This window comes from Sander vitreus, chromosome 16 (genome assembly GCF_031162955.1).
Source record: "Sander vitreus isolate 19-12246 chromosome 16, sanVit1, whole genome shotgun sequence".
NCBI classification, from domain to species: domain Eukaryota; kingdom Metazoa; phylum Chordata; class Actinopteri; order Perciformes; family Percidae; genus Sander; species Sander vitreus.
In genome coordinates, this window is record NC_135870.1 from 13,868,022 (window position 1) to 13,888,727 (window position 20,706).

The 20,706-nt window shown below is 39.7% G+C and overlaps 1 protein-coding gene and 1 non-coding gene across 2 annotated transcripts; both read right to left on the reverse strand.

The window, feature by feature from the left end:
* Positions 1-4,055: 4,055 nt before the first annotated feature.
* On the reverse strand, positions 4,056-13,420 carry ddx54 (DEAD (Asp-Glu-Ala-Asp) box polypeptide 54). Its single transcript, XM_078271550.1, has 20 exons — positions 13,142-13,420; positions 12,181-12,307; positions 11,039-11,109; positions 10,756-10,944; positions 10,583-10,632; positions 10,427-10,468; positions 10,238-10,333; positions 10,019-10,140; positions 9,823-9,884; positions 9,380-9,511; positions 9,017-9,227; positions 8,729-8,860; positions 8,389-8,610; positions 8,223-8,296; positions 7,913-8,122; positions 7,332-7,480; positions 7,123-7,236; positions 6,913-7,023; positions 6,646-6,821; positions 4,056-4,993 (listed from the first exon to the last, which is right to left on the reverse strand). The coding sequence occupies exons 1-20, from the start codon at positions 13,241-13,243 to the stop codon at positions 4,728-4,730; spliced, it is 2,658 nt and encodes an 885-aa protein (XP_078127676.1). The 5' UTR covers positions 13,244-13,420; the 3' UTR covers positions 4,056-4,727.
* Positions 12,938-13,009, reverse strand: trnac-gca (transfer RNA cysteine (anticodon GCA)). The gene has a single exon. It is a non-coding gene; the product is annotated as a tRNA-Cys (tRNA).
* Positions 13,421-20,706: the final 7,286 nt, after the last annotated feature.

The window sequence follows — 20,706 nt, forward strand, 5'->3', positions numbered from 1 at the left end:
ATGTCAGTCATGTTGGCCCTGTCATTCCTCAAGTGGCCTTTTGCCTCGTAAGCGATAGCCTGAGAAAGGGCAGCAATCTTATCATCGCAGGGGAGCACACAGAGAGGAGCCAGACTGCAGGGACGGCTGCTCAGGACACAATGAAACAGACACAACACACAAACATATCTGCAAACAGATAATTGCTTTGATAATGGATTAAGATTAATGAGATAATTACAGAGGGAAATCTCACCACATTGTTTATATATATATATATATATATATCTAGAAGGAAACAAAGTCACTGAGTAGGAAAGGGGATTATGGATATTTCCACTTTTCTAGATTTAAAAGGACCATTCCACTTCTTACATGTTTTAGCTCATTCACTACACATCATCAAAGAGTTAATGAACAGAAAACATCTGAGAATAATAAAAATAATGTGGAGGAGGATCCCGACATAGAGGAATACACACATACAGGATATAGATCTTAATAACACTTTGTTTTACATAATTGCTGACATTTTTTCAACAATTACTATTTAATATGTAAGTAAGTACATTTTTTCATTTTTACTATTTTGTCCTTTTCCATAGGGGCAGGTTTTGTCCCCTATATGGGAGTATCAGACAGCTCTGCTCTGATTGGTCCACTCTGAGTAGATTAGTGATGATGATCTTTGTTAGATCAAAACATTGCCATGTTAAATTAAATTCACTGGATGCTATCAGTAGTGTGCCGAACTTTTGTTTGACTTTTGCCTTCAGTTTGTTTTTTGATCTATCACCTGTAAAAAGTTTTGAATGTCTACACTCATAACGTTTTACATTAATTTCTATCATCCAGGTAGCCACTAATTACAATTAATTTCCCAATGTTATGAAAATCAACTTGCAGAGAACTTGGTTTGTGTACGTATGGACAAGCAGCCGTCAGGCTCATGAGCCAGTCAGAAAACTAAGAGGTTAATAAAAAAATTGAAATCTGGTTCTGTCAGACAATGTCTACAGCTAAATGCACACAGACAGCACAGTCCCACTGTAACTACTGCCAAGCATTTACATCCCTGTTCTGAGAGCAGCAGTGCTCTGATGCTCAGGCTGTTTGGCATATCTCAAGTGGATGCTGTGTTAGGCCTGGGAACCCTAAACAAAGATAAAGCCGCTGTTCCTGATGACTGGAGAGCTGCTGTAGCACTAAAGAGCGCTGGGACCGGGAGAGGGGCCATCAGATATAGACAAGGAGGGTGAGGGATGGTTTCACAGAGGACGGGATATGAGGTAAAGGCAGGCTGTAGCTCAGTATCTCTGCGTGAGGATTAACTGATATCGTAGGCAACATAACCTCCTTCACTCCAGTTCGCTCTGGTCCCCGATAGTTAGGGGACAGACAGTACAAATGCCCTATCTGGATGTTGTTCACGTAAATAACTTTTTGTAGCCAGCCCATGGTTTGCTTAGGGGTGTGTTTCATCAACCAGTTAAATTAAGCACTCCAATATTTTAAATTTTATATGCCTCATTTGGACACTGAGATGCAAAATAATGAGTTATTTTAACAAAAAATTACATTACATATTTTAACAAATTCATTACAAGAGATAAATGTGTAGATGTCAAGATGTCAGCTAACAGCATGAAAAATACTGCTGAGCTTTTTCAAAAGTAAAGCAATGTATGGACAGTATTAAAAAAAAATCTCTAAATGGATTAATGGACAATTTCTTGGAAAATGTGCAAGTATTAATATATTTTTACATGTTTGTTAATACATATTTGCTATTGTTTTAGTTTTTATAATATGTAGCTTTGTTTTTTCTATACTTATAAGGAACATTCTAATAAGTCTCAAAAAGATGTGCAAATATATGAATAATAACTGAAAATATGTTTTTTATTAATACAATACTGACAGAGCTGTGGCTTCTCATAAACTGCACAGCAACCTGAAACGCTGCTTGCTTTAGCCCCTAGACAGAGTAGCTGGTGTGTTTTATGAATGGCTGTTATTTGGAAGATCCCCCTGATATGAAATATGACAGTGCTCTGGTGTGTGTCCCGTGACAATCGCCATGCTAATTTTGCTATGTTTAGACCAAATACACTACCACCCATTTTCTTCCATCTTTAGCAGCATTCACACATATGACTGAAAAGCACCAATCTCGGCCCTCAAGTAACTGCAGCCATGAATAACTTTTGATGACAGGTACGCATATCATCCAAAAAACAGCTAGCACTGTAACCACATCCAGATGGACTAAGCCACTTGTCTCCCTCACTTCTATTGGTGCTGCTCTTTCCTCCGAGGCTGCTGTGCATGTGGTCATGTTTTGCACCTTCCCAACAGCTGAAAAAAATGAGAGAATACTCCTTTGCTGGATGATCGACTGTTGTATCTTCTGCAGGATATAAATTACAAGATCATTTGACATGCGGCCAGAAAAAAAAAGGTGATGTGCTGCTTCTCAGATGTCAGATAAGTCTATTATTCAGGACAGAAAAAAACTTTTGTATATTGTTGATGAAAATAATCAAAGATTTAAAAAATAAAGTTAAACTATGAGTTTGTCTTAATTCAAATTAAATAAATGGGTATTGTGACAATTTAAATTCATCAAGCCTTAGTATGAAAATATATTAAAAGAAATATTACCTAAAACATAAAAACCTTTTTCCATTACAACATATTTGAATCATAATGTTAATTAAATACCACTATAATAAAAGATTTTTTTTTATTTTTTTTATATTATGCCAATCAATCTCTTAAATTATATTACAGATAAATATGGATATATTTCTAATAATTGAAGGTTATCATTGACACATTGTGAAAAACTGTGAAATACTGTTTTGTATTGTTTAAGCATCTTCAACACTTCGGGGACACTGATACAATAACAGATTTGTAGTGCTGGTTTTCCACCAAAAGAGTGCAGCATTGTACCGTACTTTACTATTTTAAACTATTTTATTATTAGTAGAAAATTCAAGTAGAAAATCTTAGGTCTACATACCACAAAACCAGTGGCTTCAACTCCTTCACTGCACACAATTTGGTGGAGAACATTGTTTTTACAGAGATGAATAACTTTTATTTAAAATTAAATGATTTAATAATAATGTATAACAATAACTTATTTCACTATTAAATTGCTGTTGAACGACAAAAACAACCACCAGATGGGAAAAGGACATTTACAATAACTTAAAATGCACCAGGAGACTGTAGTTTACCAGTTTCATTGAACGCACCGTCTGTGTTGTTTCTCCGACGGCAGCTGCAGATTGTTACATCCCGGTGTTGAATCCTCTACAGTAAAACACAGTCAAACTTTACACCGTTTAGCGTTAGCTGTCAGCATTTTAACCGTGTTTAATCCAGCTACTAGCTAGCGGTAGGCTAACGTTAGCTGCTGTCGAGTATAGTGTTAACTAGCGTCACGTGCAGCGATGTTTGTGTTGCCGGTATCGTCTGTTTCAGAGTATCAGAGAGAAGCGCAGACATATCAGTGGCACCAGATTTCGGTAGCCAGGGTTGGCAGGAAGAAGATTTTTTTACAAGTAAATGTTCCAATTATTGATCCAGGCAGCACATTCTCGTCTCCCTCCTTCATTTTACAGTCCAATGGTGGTTAGAATGGCTCCGGGTCAAACGTCAATATGGAATGGATTCATCTGCGTTATTTTTTTTAATTCTCAGATTAATTAATCGAAATTAACGCGTTATTTTGACAGCCCTAATATATATATATATATATATATATATATATATATATATATATATATATATATATATATATATATATATATAGAGAGAGAGAGAGAGAGAGAGAGAGAGAGAGAGAGAGAGAGAGAGCTCCATAAAGAAGCAGTAGGACTTAGTTTAGAGGTTCACACAAACCAGTACCTCATTTTTCATTTCATATCATCCACTGGAGTACAAACTGGGAGCAATCCAGAAGGCAGAAGACAGGGAACAAAGTCACATTACCCTACCAGGGCTTTCATTTAAATAGCAACTAAATGTCCAAAGGGACACCAGAGAGAAAGTCAGACCACAGCTCCCCTGATACTATAACCCTGTTTAATGGAGCGTTATTATCATCCATATGTTTCTCACATCTTAAAGATTTTCTTCCAGACACAAGACTCCTGCTTTTTAAAAGTAACGGACCACAACCATTATTGCCTGGAGCAGATCAGGGACATTTCACAGTCCCTCATCCCTTTGGCGCAGCGTAGAGCCTTTTTGGCTGGCACTTAGCAGATTACAATATGAGAAACACAGCTTTAAGACTGAAAATGTATATTTTGGAAAGTCACATCATAAACACACCTTTTTTTTTTTTTTTTTTTTCTATCAACATGCAACTGACTACAAATGAAGACGCCCCAGCAGAATATTGTCTTATTCACATCTGTATTTTGACGTCAGTTAACGTGTATAGAAATATCTCAGTACTCAAAAACAATCTGCCAACACACATAAGAGTAAACTCAGTTCATTGGATCATTCTTATACATACTCTGTGTCAAATCTAGACTTCAGTAGTTCATCTCTAGAGTCTAGAAATGCTTTCCTCAACTCATCTTCTCCTTTAATCCACAATCATGAAAGACGCCGTGAAATTATTTAAGGTGGTTTGGGAAGATCATCCAGTCTCTCATGACACCCTCCATCTCAACTATCTCACGCCATCATCCCTCCGTGATAGTTGCCCCTCTGGGTCCTCCTCAGAGTCTCTTCCTCATCTTACCTTTCTTTTGACCACCCCGTCCAAAACCTGACTTATTGACTTCTCCAACCCACTGTTTGTTCTTGTTACGGAGATTCTTCAGGCCTCCACTCTGCAGGAACTGGTGCTTCTGGTGTTTCTTGCGCTGCTTCAGGATCTGCTCGGGCGTCTTCAGCTCTGAGCGCACTCTGCGGCCACCGGGTGTCTGCTGCGGTCCTACAGGGCTCTGGAAGTTAGGATTACCGCCACGACCCCGGCCACGACCTGGGAGACAGAAGGATACAGAAACGAGTATTAAGAAAAAAATATTAGTTGTATTTTTTTGATGGTAGATGTAGAACTGAAAAAAAAGCATGTACATACTTGTAATGTAGACAGTGACTTCTCTTTTTTTCGGTCAGAATTAAAGCTAACTAATTTCACAACACCGTTGCAGGTTGGGTAATTCAGATTCAAAATGGCAATATATTTATCTAATTTTAAAATCAGCATGTTGGACTTTTATTGTTTAAATGGAATGATCCTATTCCACCAACATATAGTCAGTGGATCAGGGAAGTCATGTAATCTTAAATTAGAAAAGATTAAATATACTGCCAGAGGGTCTACTAAGAAATTCCATACTATTTGGCAGCCTTTTTAAACCTGTGTTGAGGATATGGAGCCAACACCATGGAAATGTAACACATTTTTCTGTCACTTCAATTTATTTATGTTATTTATTTTCCTTTTATGGATGTGATGTCTGGCTATGAATGATATGTTCATTTGCTTTCTGGCAGAGAGTTAGATGAGAAGATACAGTCATGTGAAAAAATTAGGACACCCATGCTAAAGTTGACTAAAAAGAGGAATAAAAAATAAATAAATAAATAAAAATCATCTTTTGGAAATTGATTTGACGCCTCAATTAAAAGAATGAGGAAAAGTCCAATCTTTAAGGACACCAATTTTCTTTGTGAATGAATAATGTATCATAAATAAATAAATATGATACATTATGATACATCATAATCTTCATACATCATCACATACCATTACTTTCCATAAAATCATCTCTCAATGCAAATCAAACCAGCTATTAGGCTAACTGAAATAAAACCATGCCAATCTCTAGGTATGGTGAAGGGTATGTGATGATGTGGGGCTATTTTAACTCCATAGGCCAAGGGAACTTTATCAGGATGCATAGTATCCTGGATCCATGAAATAACTGGCCTTTAAAAATAAACATCTGCCTTCCTCTATGGGAATTTAACATAGGGGTATGTATAATTATGGCCCCTGTATTTTAAGGAAGAACATTTATTTATTTATGATACATTATTCATTCACAAAGAAAATTGGTGTCCTTAAAGATTGGATTTTTCCTCATTTTTTTAATTAAGGCAATAAGATCAATTTCCTAAAGATGATTTTTTTTATTCCTCTTTTAGTCAACTTTAGCATGGGTGTCCTAATTTGTTCACATGACTGTAGATATCACTCTCATATTTGTCCTTTAAATATAACACCGGTTAGCTGCACAAAGTCTCGAAACAGGGAGAAACAGCTAGCCATGGTCTGTTTGTTAAAAAAATAACATGGTTGTGTGACGTTCTATATCTTGGCCATAACCAGGTACTTCCTGGTTGCCTGGGGTCTGCTCAGAGCCACTTTTCAACTTTGGTTTTGGCACGGATAGAACAAACGAGAAAAACAGTTAGAGTTTCAGACAATGTCGAACTTTCGCTTTAAAATGTGTGGCCTCTGAACAAAAAAAACTGGACATTTATTATATTATATTGTCTGGATGTATCAAATGATTTAATGTATAAGTAACCTGATTTATTGAGTAGATTTTATTAATTATTTCTTTTGTAACAAAACAGTCTATCAGATGTAATGGCTTATTTCAGATGAAGATGCTCTCCTACCTCCTCCTGGCCTGCTCCCTCCTCTTCCTCCGCCTCGTCCTCCTCTTCCTCCTCCTCTACCTCCTCTTCCTCCTCCTCTTCCTCCTCCTCTTCCTCCTCCTCTTCCTCCTCCTCCTTCTCCATCTGAGCCAGATCCTCCGTCATCAACCTTGTATTTCTTCTTCCACTCCTCGTAACTGACTTGCCGTTAAGTGGCACAACAATCCAGATAAATGTAGCCAGAGTGAGAGAGAATAGTAAAATTGAACAAGTGCACAAAGAGGATACAAGTTCTTCCTGTTCTTGTTGTTGTTGATGATCTGTCCACCATCTGTTCTGATCTTCTTCTTCTGGTCCTCCTTTCCTGCTTCTCTTACAAAGCGCTTTCTCTTACGGTCCCTACAAATGACAGATAGACTCAAAATTATGGTATGACATGGCAAAATAAATATATAGGTGTCAAAAAGAGGCAGATTTAGAGTGAATTAAAATGTTCACCATTTCATTATGCTCTTGTGCTGGTTTAACTTGGCTCCATCATCTCCCATGAGGTCCAGGACAGCCGAGGAGGCCTGCTGGTCAAAGGCAGTGCCCTCTCCGCCGAGACTTAACCTACCATCCCACCAAACATGAGTAGGTTATCACAAGCACATAGTACATTTTCACATAAAAAAAAAATTTTTTTTTAAATAAAACAATTGCCTCACCCTCTCTCAGAGTTGAAGTCTTTGGGTCTGTAGGGGATGTAATAGTCCTCATCTTTGCCCGACTGTCTGCTTCTCTTGTTCTTTTGCCCTTCTTCCCCATCTTCCTGCAGGCTTCTCCTTTTGCCACCTACCACCACAGAGAACACCCCCTGGTGGGAACATGAAGAAGTACATGTTAAACTTTGACATGAGGTTGGCATTTAACTGTGTACAAAAGGAGGATTTGTTACAAATAATTTGGAACACAGTGTATTAACATAGTAGATATGCTGCTCTGTTTTATCAAATGTTCTTACAGTTTCAAAAAATATATATTAGAGCTCAATCATATAATGGATACTTTTTTTGTTCCTATTTCAGTTGAATGTGGGACAGTGGTAAATGACATTACACACACGTTTCTTTAAAATAATGTTAAAATCTTGAACCCAATCTCGTCTCGTGAGCCGAGTGTCTCCTCACTCCTCTACTATATTATCAGTGCTCCACATGTAGGTCTTACAAAGACGCTAAAGTACAAACGCGCTGTAGATGCTTGGTTTCAAATCATAATACCACAGTGGCATGAAAGTTTTTTTTGCCTTTATATCGTCCTCTTCTTCACCCGTGGTGTGTGTGTAATCGTCATCAGCGCTGGTGGAGGGCTTGACGGGCTGGTGCAGCTGGCTTTCTGCAGCCAGGTTGTCTCTCTGTTTGCTGTATTTGTCCACCAGCCGCGTGTCCTTAGAGCGTTTGGTCCGCATCACCTCACCAGCCTGTGTCTTACTGTTAGAGTTGATTTCAAAGATAGTCTACAGAAGACAAAGGGAGAATTTGTTTTACGTTTTATCACAGGTTAGCAGGAAATTTCAGCACTATGAGATATCTGAATTACTATCTACAGTAACTCACCGATTTGGATTTGTAGCCTTTGATGGCATCAACTATTTGAAGGCGCTCCAGTTCCGTTTTCCCCAAACCGGACACTGAAACAAGATCAATCAAATGCTGTTACCAACTACTGCCTGAGTACCACCATAACTGTTCTCTTCATAGTTCATCCTCCTGACAAACTGACCTAGTAATGGATGGACAGACATGCTGGACAGATCTGTGTTTTTGACGCGTCTGAAGGACTCAGGTGAGGGGTTTGGTCGAGACTTAAGATACTGCTTGTAGGCGTTCTCTGAGACATGGTGCATGTTTTGCAGGTCCAGGGAGTTCTCGTGAATCGTTGTCAGATGAGAACTTTCGTCATCCAGGATACTCTGAGGGACCCGACCAAACACACCCTCTGAATCTGGAGGAGAGATTTAGATCGGAGAGAGTGACAGCAGAGGGCCAAAGATTGTGTCAACTAATCAATCCAAGAGTTCATTTATAAGTTGAAGTCCTTGCAGGCATTCCGTGAAGCCTACCTTGTGTGTGTTCATGTGTGGCGAACTGAACAGGCCTTCCGAGGAAGAGGTGAAGGTCGTAGACAAAAGGCATCTCATCTGGACAAATCAAACTGTAGGCTATGCCACTGCGTCCAGCACGTCCCACACGGCCTGACGGGACAAGACAGATGATGACAAATGGAAAAATAATCCTCATTTATCATATCCACCTCATCACTTCTTCCACTTGTTAGAATTTGGTAAAAACCAAAAACACTTTGATTAGGGACACACTCTTGATTGTAATTTGTTGTATAAGCCACTCACCAACTCTGTGCAAGAAGAGCTTTGGCTTGGAGGGGAAGTTGTAGTTAATGACATTGTCCAGCATGGGGATGTCTATACCACGAGCAGCAACATCTGTCACAATTAGCACCATGGCTTTCCGATGCACAAATTTCCCTATGTTGATCTTCCTGGCAGTCTGATCGAGGGCGCTGTAGATATAGGCACACTCCACACCTTCTGAAGTCAGCAGCTGGATATCAAAACAAAGGAAAGCACCATAAATCAAAGCTGATGGGTGTTTTTCCTTTTCCCACAACTGGACTTACTGAGAGTGTTTGAGGGTTCACGCAGGAAAAATGCACCCAAAGACATGATTGAGTTATTATGCTGTTTGTATCTTACCTCCTTGATGTACTCTACATGGTGTTTGGTGGCTACAAAAACCACTGTCTGCTCCTGAGGCTTCACTACGTTCCTCAGCAGGTAGAGCAGCAGCGCCTGCTTGTCATCCATACGCACATGGAAAAATGACAGCTGAGGAAAGACCAGAGAAATTCAGATTTTGTACGAGATGGGCAGATATAAAGGGAGGATTTAGCTCCAAGCTTTAGATGCAACATGCACCTTTAACGGTCATATTTATTTAAAGTTATTATAACAGTCCGTTATTAACATCACAAAATGTCACATTAAAAATTATTGTTGAGAGCATCCTTAATTTGTTTATCATAATAAAAGTATGAATCCATTTAAAAAATAAAAGTATGTTTTCCTCTTTAAAGCTTGGCTTATATGGTAGGAACAGTTATTTTTTTAATGTTTAATAAACTTTAAAAATTATTTACCTTAATCTGGTCACTGAGTTTAGAATCCACATCTAAACGAATCAACACTGGTTCAGTCAGCCCTGGGAATATAAAAGAAAAGCATATTTAGTTAGCTTGGGATGTCATGCATATTATGATGATGATGATGATGATCTTCAAAAACATCTTCAATCATGATGGATGCATGTTAAACAGAACGGTTGAGTGATCTCACCAGCTCTGGCGAACTCCACCAGCAGTTTGGGCAGAGTGGCAGAGAACAGCAGAGTCTGTCTGGTGTCTGGAAGCCTCCGGATGATCTCCTGAAGCTGCTCAGCAAAACCCATTTCAAACAACCTGAGTGGAAGCAGAACACCGACACGTTCACACATGCAAGTGTGAATCCAAGCTGTGAAATGAAAATTTGACACCTTTAAACAATTCCATTTCTCACCTGTCAGCCTCATCAAACACCACATACTCCACACTCTGCAGCTTCAGATTCATCTCACCGACAACATGCATGAGACGGCCAGGGGTACCGATGATTCTGGGGGGAGAGCGCAGAGATCATGACTCCAACATACAGTCCATGGATGGGGAGAAACGACAAAACGAGTTAGCGCTACAACAAAATACTCACATGTCCGGGTTCTCATGAAGAGCAGCAAACTGATCATCCATTCTGGAAAGGAGCAAAGACATTTACATTAATTGCAGAGTTAAAAGGGCAACTGTACGGATCTCAGAGTACAACATAAAACAGGCAGAAGCAGCTAAATATTTAGGGGTCACGCACCTGTCTCCACCAAGGATCAAGGCAGTCTTTAGGCCGGTGTATTTCCCCAACTATAATACCACAGCACAGTGAGAGAAAGGAATCAGGGACACTACTAAATAATAGCCACATGTAACATAGATACATGTAACACCGGTTAACTACAACAACAGTAAACACTCTGTTCGTCTGACCTCTTTTGTGAATTTCATGGTCTGCAGTGCCAACTCTCTGGTGGGGGTCAGGATGAGGGCCCTGGCTCCTGTTTGGGCTTGAGGGGCCTTCAGCTTCTCGAACATGGGCACCAGGAAGGCCGCCGTTTTACCACTGCCAGTCCTAGCCATGGCTACTATATCTTTGCCATCCAGAATCACTGGGACAGTCTGAAGTGGTGAAAGGAAAATTGGGCACACAATATTGTGACTTCAGAGGTTACAAAATGTTTGATTACGGGATCCTGAAATGGTGCTGACTTACCTTTCTTTGGATTGGAGTGGGGACTTTGTAACCCTTTTTCATGATGCCTTTATATACAGGGTAACTGAGACCTGAAATCATACATAACGTGGTTAAACCATATTGCCTTTGGGGAAAACAGTCGACCATACCTTACTTAATACAGATCAGGGGTGCAAATTAACTTTTTTGTTCACCTGCCACTGTGGCTGGTCGATTCCAAAATCTACCAGCCACTTAACTTTTTTTTACCAGCCACTTTCTTGCTTTTGACCGACAAGGTTGTAACGGCATGTGAAAAAAAATACAAGATCTACAACACTCAAGCATGTTTATTTCATAAGGTAAAGTCTTAAGGAAAAATACTAACATTCTCGCCTTCTCTCTCATGTACACACATGAACCATGAAGTTACATTTAATGGGCAGATTGGACAAAAAAATAAAAACATTCCTCCACCCATCCTCATCCCCAGTTCCATTCTGATCTTTCACCATGCACTTTATCAGATCATACTAGAACAGGAGTAATACCTAAAAGAAGAGAAACTCTCACATTGGGCAGTGGCATTACAACTTAAAGCCCCACTCCAGACACATTTTAAAGTACGTAAACTACTCTGTTATGATCAATATTTTGTTTAACATGGTCTGAAAGGGGCTGGAAGCACATCTAACCTTTCTGGAATTCTGGATCTGGCCTCACCCACCTTGCTCATGCTTGGTTGAGACTCTTTCGGCGACTACATCCTAGCATCTACCTCAGGTTGACAGGTAAAAGGGCAGCGTGCGTCTAGATGACTAGAAACATTGGAGATGCAGCCATGGCTTATATGGCTTACACCAAGTTCAGACAGGAGAAGGGGGGTGGCTGTCTCACGGTGCCCCACGACATGGCCACCTACACAGGCGGCCCGCTTGCGGAGCTCTGCGAGCTCGCTGTCTGCAACTACTACTTTTATTTACCCACCACTGTGGCTGGTAGGTTGAGCAAATTCACCCGCCAATGCACAAAATCACCCACATATGGCGGGTGGCAGGTGGCAATTTCCATCCCTGATATAGATTGTTTCAGCTCAAATGACTATACACAGGTAGATTTCCAATACTGCAAGTAACCAGTGGACCTGCAGTCCTATCTGTACACTCTTCACTGGGTCTTACCCATGGACTGAAAGCCTCCAGACTTCTTTTTCTTCTTGTTCTGGGCTCTGACCAGCTGCCTGGTGTCAGGCTCCACATCTGACAGGCAGTCTGATGTGGTCGGGAACCGCGGGAGTTTCCTCCCTGGCTGTGAGCCAATAAGAAAACACAACAATAGCTGGTTAACAACTCGAAAGAGGTATCAAAAAGCATACACCTATATTATCAATGACTTTTGCTGAATTCAGCCATTAAAACAACATGTTTTGTTTGTTTTTTACATAAGGAGGACTTTATTTATGCTATTATTGTTCATTTCAAAAGTTTAATTGATGGACACAGAATGTCTCCTACTTCACTGAACTGTTTTGTAAAATGTAGGTAAACAATTAGTATGAAAAGGTATGTTTACATTAATCAGAGGGATGTACATAACATATGATGGATGTAGATATGATCTATGGAATGATGTATATGCTTGTTTCATTGCACTTGTGCAATGTACCAATGGTCGGGTCTCAGAATAGGTGTAATTATAACGTGGCAGTGATTAAACCGATCAAGTGACAACAAGACAAATACAATTGACATTAATGTAAGCGTATATAAACTTAAACTACAAACCCTTACACTAAAGTTACATGCTATGACCATATTTCATACCTATAAGTCACCCGGATAGAGCTTTGAATATAGCAAACATGTACAGATAATATCCTTGCATGTTTTAATGTATTATTAATGTGTCATATAAGCCAGGTTGGTCAAAACAACAAACAGGGGACATCCGGATTTGAACCGGAGACCTCTTGATCTGCAGTCAAATGCTCTACCACTGAGCTATACCCCCAAACTACACCTGAACGGATAGTACGTCAGTGGCTCTGCTATACACCATGAAAGGCGTTGCTATATTAAATACCACCACGCACACATCAGAGGGCAACTGCTTAGTATGTCGTCTTAAAATATTGTTCCTTACAGAATCATCGTCGTTAACTTCAGCAGCCAGTTCAAAATCTCCGCTGTCAGCATTAGCTGTGTATCTCTTCTTCTTCGTCAGTTTCTTCCTTCTTTGCGCCATCCTGAAGCTTTAAAACTCTCTCAGACTGCCGTCGGTACCTTTACTGTACGGTTTATGAAATAAAACGGAGTCAAATTAGGTAATAACGCTCATGGCAAATCAACACACAACAACACGGCGGGCAGACATGTTGAATACACGTGTGAGTTTCTTCTTCTTCTTCTTCTTCTTCTTCTTCTTCTTCTTCTTGTCTTCTTCTTCCTCTTCCGTTCTGGTATGGTATGTCGCTCGTCGCCAAGGACAACACCGCCATCTACTGCTACGGAGCGTGTGCCTCTAGATAGAAATCCAATCACATTTCACAATTCACATCTATAATTATGCATATTTTACATCATCTCCACTTCCTCTCAGGCCATTAGCCTATATTGTAAGTGTAATTTCTATCATCTTTAACATTTTACAACGCCTTACGACATAGTTTCTAAAGTAGCAGTGTTTCATTTAGGCTACTTACAGAGGATGCAGATTTGATGAACTGTACACCAAGCCAATAATTTAGCAGCTAAACACAGCCATACAACACAATTTTTCCGGTCCTGCTTTTTCTACCTCCCTCTAAGCCTAAATGAATCTCATTGTTTCAATAAAGAAGACAGACTGATATTTTGTTTGAAATATATAAGCAGAGTAGCACTATCATGAATCCTGATTTGCAGATGTCAGGCTCTTGCTGTTCATCTTTGAAGAATTTGCACTTAAGATCTCAGGTGCTTTTTGTATCTTGTCAAATTACCTAATTTCTTTTTGCAGGAGTGGAGGGACATTCATCTCTAAATGTATTTACATTTTGAATGTAGTGTATACATTGTGTAGCCATTTATTGCACAAATACCAGAGAGAAATGTTTTTTTTCCATGACAATTCTTAAGACGTTGTTTCAGTTCAGTTTAAAGTTTCCCCAAATTTATGAGAGAGAACATACAGCATCTGCACCCTGTTTCCTCATATTGTGTTAGCATTTGTGTGTGTGCACTTGAAAGTCTGACACAGATGTCTTGTAGCAGAGTCGTGAATCTCGATAACACCCTCATTTCTGCAGCGTTTGTGGTGCAAAGATATATTATACACAGTCCAATGCTGATTTAATCACAGGAGGTATATCAATTCAATTCTTTGCCGTGATTATTTTCTCTTTATTTCCAGTGAACCAACTGAACACTCTGATTGTACAACTGAAGAAAACAGGGACACATGTATTCACTGTATATAATCATAATTATGTTTATGTTTAATTTCAATGTCTGTAGTCCATGATGTGAAAGATGAGCTGGCAGTCAGCCCGCAGTTCCAGGAAACTCAAAAGGTCATTTGGTTGCGCAGTTTTATTTGTCTGAGGAGAATGAACAAAGCAGTTTTTCAACCTAGAGTCAGATATATTTTAGCGTTAAAAATATTCTTTAGGCATGTACATACTCTATGAGAAATGTAAAAAGCATTGCCCTAATATGCCTCTATTGTGTTGATTATGTTTTTACATAACCCAAAACTCATGGGGAAATCAGAGCTTTTCTTTTTGTTACTTTTCATGAAATGACATTTTGCCAGGCAAAGCCTACCCATCCATGCAACAACTGTCACACTTATGTTGAAATCTGGAATCCTGAAATATGTTACAAGATTTCTCCCAAAAAAAACAGATTTTAGTCCACTGCACAAGCATAAGCCCAGAGACAGAATCACTAGGTTTCAGCAGGCATTATGCACTATGCTAATTTTAAGATTCTGTTTTTAAATGCCATATGTATTGCACATGTGCTAAACTATCCTAAGTCACTGTTTAAAATATTGTGTGTAGCATATAAAACAAAGCCGTATTTTGTCATTCCTTGTCAAATAATACCATGCCTTTGTTAATGACGTAACAATATAAAGCTCTACCTCCATTCATAAATATTGCCCTGCCAAAGCTTATGTGGAATATCCTTGCTTGATAGCCTTGAATCCAAATTAATCTTTCACAACTAGTTGAATCCATTAGTGAAACAAATATGAGTTTCTTAATTGTATTCCTATTGATTTTGCCTGAAGTGGTAAGTCATTTTGTCAAAATGTGTCCTTTGAAGCCTCCAATAACCCATGCATTCACTTCAACGCGCATTGATTATTGGGCAAATATAAATGTCAGTAATGTTCCTGCATGTGGTTTCATTAAAATGTGAGGCCAGCTGCTGCTCAAGAAAACAGCTGCCCAAGACATCAAAAACCCAAATGAACACTGAAATGCTCAGTATGTTACTTATAAGGAGCCAATATCAGGAAAAGATCTCAGCAGTGTTTTTCTTCCTGTTTTTAATAAACATCGTTTCTGTTTCAATCTCGGAGTTCATATGTTTTTGATTATGTGTATTAGGTGTGTTTTATTAATGAAAACCAGTATATACAGTTTGGATTTGATTTATTATTATGATGCACATTTTCTATTGTTCAGTATATGTCTTCAGTTTACAGGACTTTTGCATTTGTTCATTCGTTTCTGTTGTTTATAAGCAGCCACAGTTTCATTTTTTAAATCACACAGTGGAAATGTGTCCTTTGGAACACTGACACTAATATGGCTGCCAAAATGTGTACTGCGCTGTTTGAAGTCAGTGGGCTGATGTGCAGTAAATAAGTCAACACTGTGGCAACAGCCCGGAGCTAATGCCATTCATATTCCCTTACAGAGCCTGGCTGCGGTGGCCTGGAGCCAAATCTGTTCAGGGAGCTGAGAGGGATGACCTGAGGCAAAAGGTGCAGCAAGCCACCTATAGGATCCACTTTTGTTCTTAAAGGTGATTTAAGTGATAAAGCCTGAGGAGGATTAAGATATGAAGCTGGCAGGGATGGGAAGGTTGTGGTGTTTTCAACTTGGCATTCAAATAAAGCGGGTGTTGGCATCAGTGTGCTAGCAGGTCAGCCTCCAAAGCTCCTGGCAGTGTCTTAACTCTCAATTTCCCCACAAAGTCAAGCCCTCATGTTGAAAACATGCCTATGAATCACGCTTTATCTCCACATGAATTTAATTTCTGATGTTGCTTATTATTCATCAGGCGGGGCTTTTAATGTTCCTGTCTATAGAAGAAAATAGGGTAGCATGTCTTGATTTTTCAACACCCCAACTCCTACAAATCCCCTGAGAGCCCTACCATTGATTTTACAAAGTATAACGATAAGATCTAAAATGACAAACATACATAGATTTATGAGGACCTAACGCAGGGCAAACTAAGCTGCATCATGGGCTAAAGGGGATTTACTGTGGAGTATCTGACCTTTCGAAAACCTGTGGTGTAAATTGTGTCAACTTGGATTTAGATAGTACACAAATACGCTGGTTCACTATGCAGTCGGTGACTAAATGGGCACTGAATGAAAGTCATTAGGAAAAACAGATGTCAACATGTCTCAGGTTGGATTTTTATAAAGATGTTCTCCAGCAGAGTGCGTGTAGCAGATGCTGCCTCTAAGCCTTGGAGATTGGAGGGGGGATGTTTAAATTAAGAGATTATTGAGCTGATGGTTTGTAAAGCTAAGCCTTTAAATGGTGGTAGCAGTTAAATATTCTTCTACTCTATCTGTGTCAATTTAATTATTTATCAACCGCTATTTAAAAGGCTGACCGTGGGTTTAGTGGACCTTTTAAAAATAGTCCAAACATCCAATTAGCATTGCAAGTGATGCAGCATATCAGGCAGGCATGTCCCTCCAGCAAGCCTTCAAATGCTGGTTTGATTTTCCATGCCAGACGCTATACATCCAAGGGGCAAATTAATCTCGGAAATCTGATAACAGCTCTTCAAAAAGTTTGAAAATGGCTGTGTAAGTCAGCTTTGGAGTTGCATCCCATGAAATGATTATATCCTAATTGTGAGCTTTACTATCAATGTTGAAACTGTGAAAACTGCTGTTTAAACATACTTAGAGACTGAGAGGCAATTCACCATCCACAGTCCAAACTCAGACCTGTGTATGGTTTTTAAACATTTTGTCACACAGCTAGGTTGTACAGTAAATTGAAGCCAATACTTTTCTGCAAGCCAATACAGAATATGACTCTGGATCAGCGACCAATGTGCATCATGCAGCTGTGAATAACCTGGTGAGGGAGACATAGGTCTAAGGGCAGTTGAAGAGGGTCAAGGCCTGGTCTTGGGCTCACTGGGCTGGCACGGCACTGCAAGCGTGATAGTGCCACCCCCAGTGACAGCAGCAGATGGTGAGAGGGCCACGGGTTTTACCCGCAGGACTGCTGGGCAGGGAGACAGAGCAGCCATGCACAAAATACAAGGCCACTGATTGGACTTGCATCTTAAGATGCCACAGGCTGATAAGACGCTGAGAGGAGCAGCGCTTACATGCTTGAGAAGACGTATAATTATATTAACCCAGTAGTTTCTCTGGACCCTCCACTTACCCAGCAGGGGAGATTGTAGCTTATTAGGTCAGTAAATTGGCATTGGCTGGATTGCAATCCTTAAAGAAATTGTAGGTGTCAGCAAGAGTAATTGTATGATTTCTGATGTATAAGATAATATGCACAAAAATGTATAAAGCATACTGGAATAATCTGTGCTCCTGCATTGCAAAAATGATCACACACATGCAAAGAAACAAGTAGACATTTTAACACATTGTGGGAATGTATCAGTTACAATACGTCCATTAAATATGTGAAGCAAAAAATACATTGTATCTTATTTTGAGTATATGAACTCTTCAAATAGAAATAGTACATGTTGTGAATTCATGTAGTAAATGCATTGTAACCACAATATTGGTAATTCATATAAAAATGCTTAAAAGGTAATAAAGCAAAATTCAGAAGTGCTTAGATTTCCACAACTGGGGCTTAGCCTTTTGCTGAGACGTCTCCTTTGCTTTATAAGGAGAATCCGGCTTTGCACTCCCTTTAGTGTAAAACTGCAGAGGCACATACGTCCGGCAACTTTCAATTACTTGATATTGTGGGTGCTAAAAGGCAGTTTCCCTTCAAGGCCTCAGTAGTTAATCTTACAGCAAGTGCCAGCATTAAGGCGCTAATCATGGGACATGTGACAAAAGCACAAAAACTGTCCCTAAGGATTTCTCCCATCAGCCAAGCTGGTGGGGAATCAATGTCCCTGAAAGTAATGTCTTAAACCTCGCTGATCTCAATGCAGTTTCTTGAATTTTGTTTTGATTTAGCTGCACATAGCCTGCAGAATATATTTCCATGTTGTAGAGTATTGTGGTCAAACACTCGTGGATTACTGCTCATTAAAGCTGCAGAGAACCCACTGGGCCGAGACGTAATGGCCATTTTCAGTTTCATCTTCTCTACACTTTTAGGAGAGGGTTTATATGCGAAGACAGACACCCAGAATTAAAGCCCACAGAGCAGAATTAACTTTTCATGTATTTCCTCATCATATCCTTGTTGTTTCTTTTTGGTTGCTGCTTGCACAGCCTCATGCTCAGTTCCTCTTCTGGTGTCTTAATTGCAATTTCATCAAGAATTAAAAGCCATGTAGACGCCTTCCCTATTCTTGTCACTGCCACTCCAAACTAGTCACCGTGGGGGACTTCAAGGGTATTTAAAGCAGCTATTGTGTGTCATAAGATAAGTCAGGAGCAGCTTGGGGAAGACTCACTCTCATCATTGTAGTACTGCCGGACCTGCTCTTCCAGCTCCGAATCCATCCTTCTCTCACTCTCTCTTTCATGGCTTTATCACTCGAAGGCTAAAGCGGCTCAGCAGAATATAAATGAACAAGGGCTGTAAGATGGGGAAAGAGGGAAAAGGTCGGGACAAAATATGCATGTGCACACCAGTATTGGGACTTTTACAAGGACTGCTCTATAATGCTTCACACCACTCAGTTCGGTTGTGTTGATGCAATATGAAAATTTCACATTATAGATTCATCACCCACGTGACATATCACCATGACGAATGGGAATCTTGAGATGTTGAGTTGTGTGGGTGTGTGTTTTTGTGAGTGTGCATGTGAAATGTACTTTTAGAATTAGTATATCACATAAGATAAGGCTTTTATTATGAAAAGAGTTCATGTTCAAGCAAAGGTTTTACATCTTGGGAAATATGATTATTTTCGCTTTCCGGTAGAGACTTAGAAGACAACATGGATACCACTCTTAATCTTCTCATTCAACTCTCAGCAAGAAAGCAAATTAGTGTATTTTTGAAAAGGTCATACTATTACTTCAAGGATATAGTTTACACACACACATACACAGTCGTGTTTCCATCACCTTACAGGACATTAAATTGACTTGCATTCATTTCCTGGAGACTTACCCTAACCATAACCGCTATTTCCCTAATCCTAACCCTAACCTTAACCTAACCTTTAACCAAGTCTTCACCCTAAAATGTAACGATTTTTGTTATGGGGACTTGCATTTTATCCCATCACAATGTGACTGTGTGAACAGATTTTTGTCCCCACAACATGAGTAATACACGCCCACACACAAACAGGAACACTGATTAAAGCTAAGCGTAAATCAGCATCTTTTTCCTCCCTCACCTCCTCATACACACACACACACACACACACACACACACACACACACACACACACACATGACAACCTCTCATTTGTTTCACATAAATAGGATACACTGCTGACATTTCTCTTATCTCGCCCTGTTTTTATTTCCCACACACTCACACAAAAACAATGACTCATGAATAAAAGCAAAGCGAGGAGAGACAACTCACACAGTTTCCCACACTTACAAATAAAAAGAGGCACATATATGTGTGACATGATTAGGCATTGTTTGTTTTGTTAATGAGCGCTACTGAAAAAAAAGCTTGTCTGCATTCTACTGTTATCAAAATCTATGTGGAGAAAATCTACACTGGTCACTCTAAATATGTCTTTATATGAATAACAGCAATCCTTGGCAGCCATCTATCTGGCTGGACCATATGTTGCTTTGGGTGGGGAGGCAAAGAGGGCTTACTGCAAAGCCTGCCTTATCCTCTGGCATTACAGACTCTAAGAAAGGATTTACTCTTTAATTCTTGATTAGATAGAATTTTCTCCCCAGTGTGCAAGCGCAGTGATACACAGAGCATAGATAACCTGCCCTATTGGGAATATGTGTGTGTGTGTGTGTGTGTGTGTGTGTGTGTGTGTGTGTGTGTGTGTGTGTGTGTGTGTGTGTGTGTGTGTGTGTGCGTGTGTGCGTTCATATGTGTGTGTGTGTGTGTGTGTGTGTGTGTGTGTGTGTGTGTGTGTGTGTGTATGTGTGTTGGTCGGTTCTGCAATGCTCCCTCTCTGAGACACACACATGCACATACTCACGTATACACACCAACCTGGCCCCCCTGGTGTGCCATCCCATTTAGCGCCTGGGCTTTTAACACATTGCGATAGGGCTATTATTAGAAGCGATGAATTATCAATCAGGAATTAATCCTGATTGATGTGTTTTCCCCCAACTGGAAAAGGACCGCACTCACTTGCTAC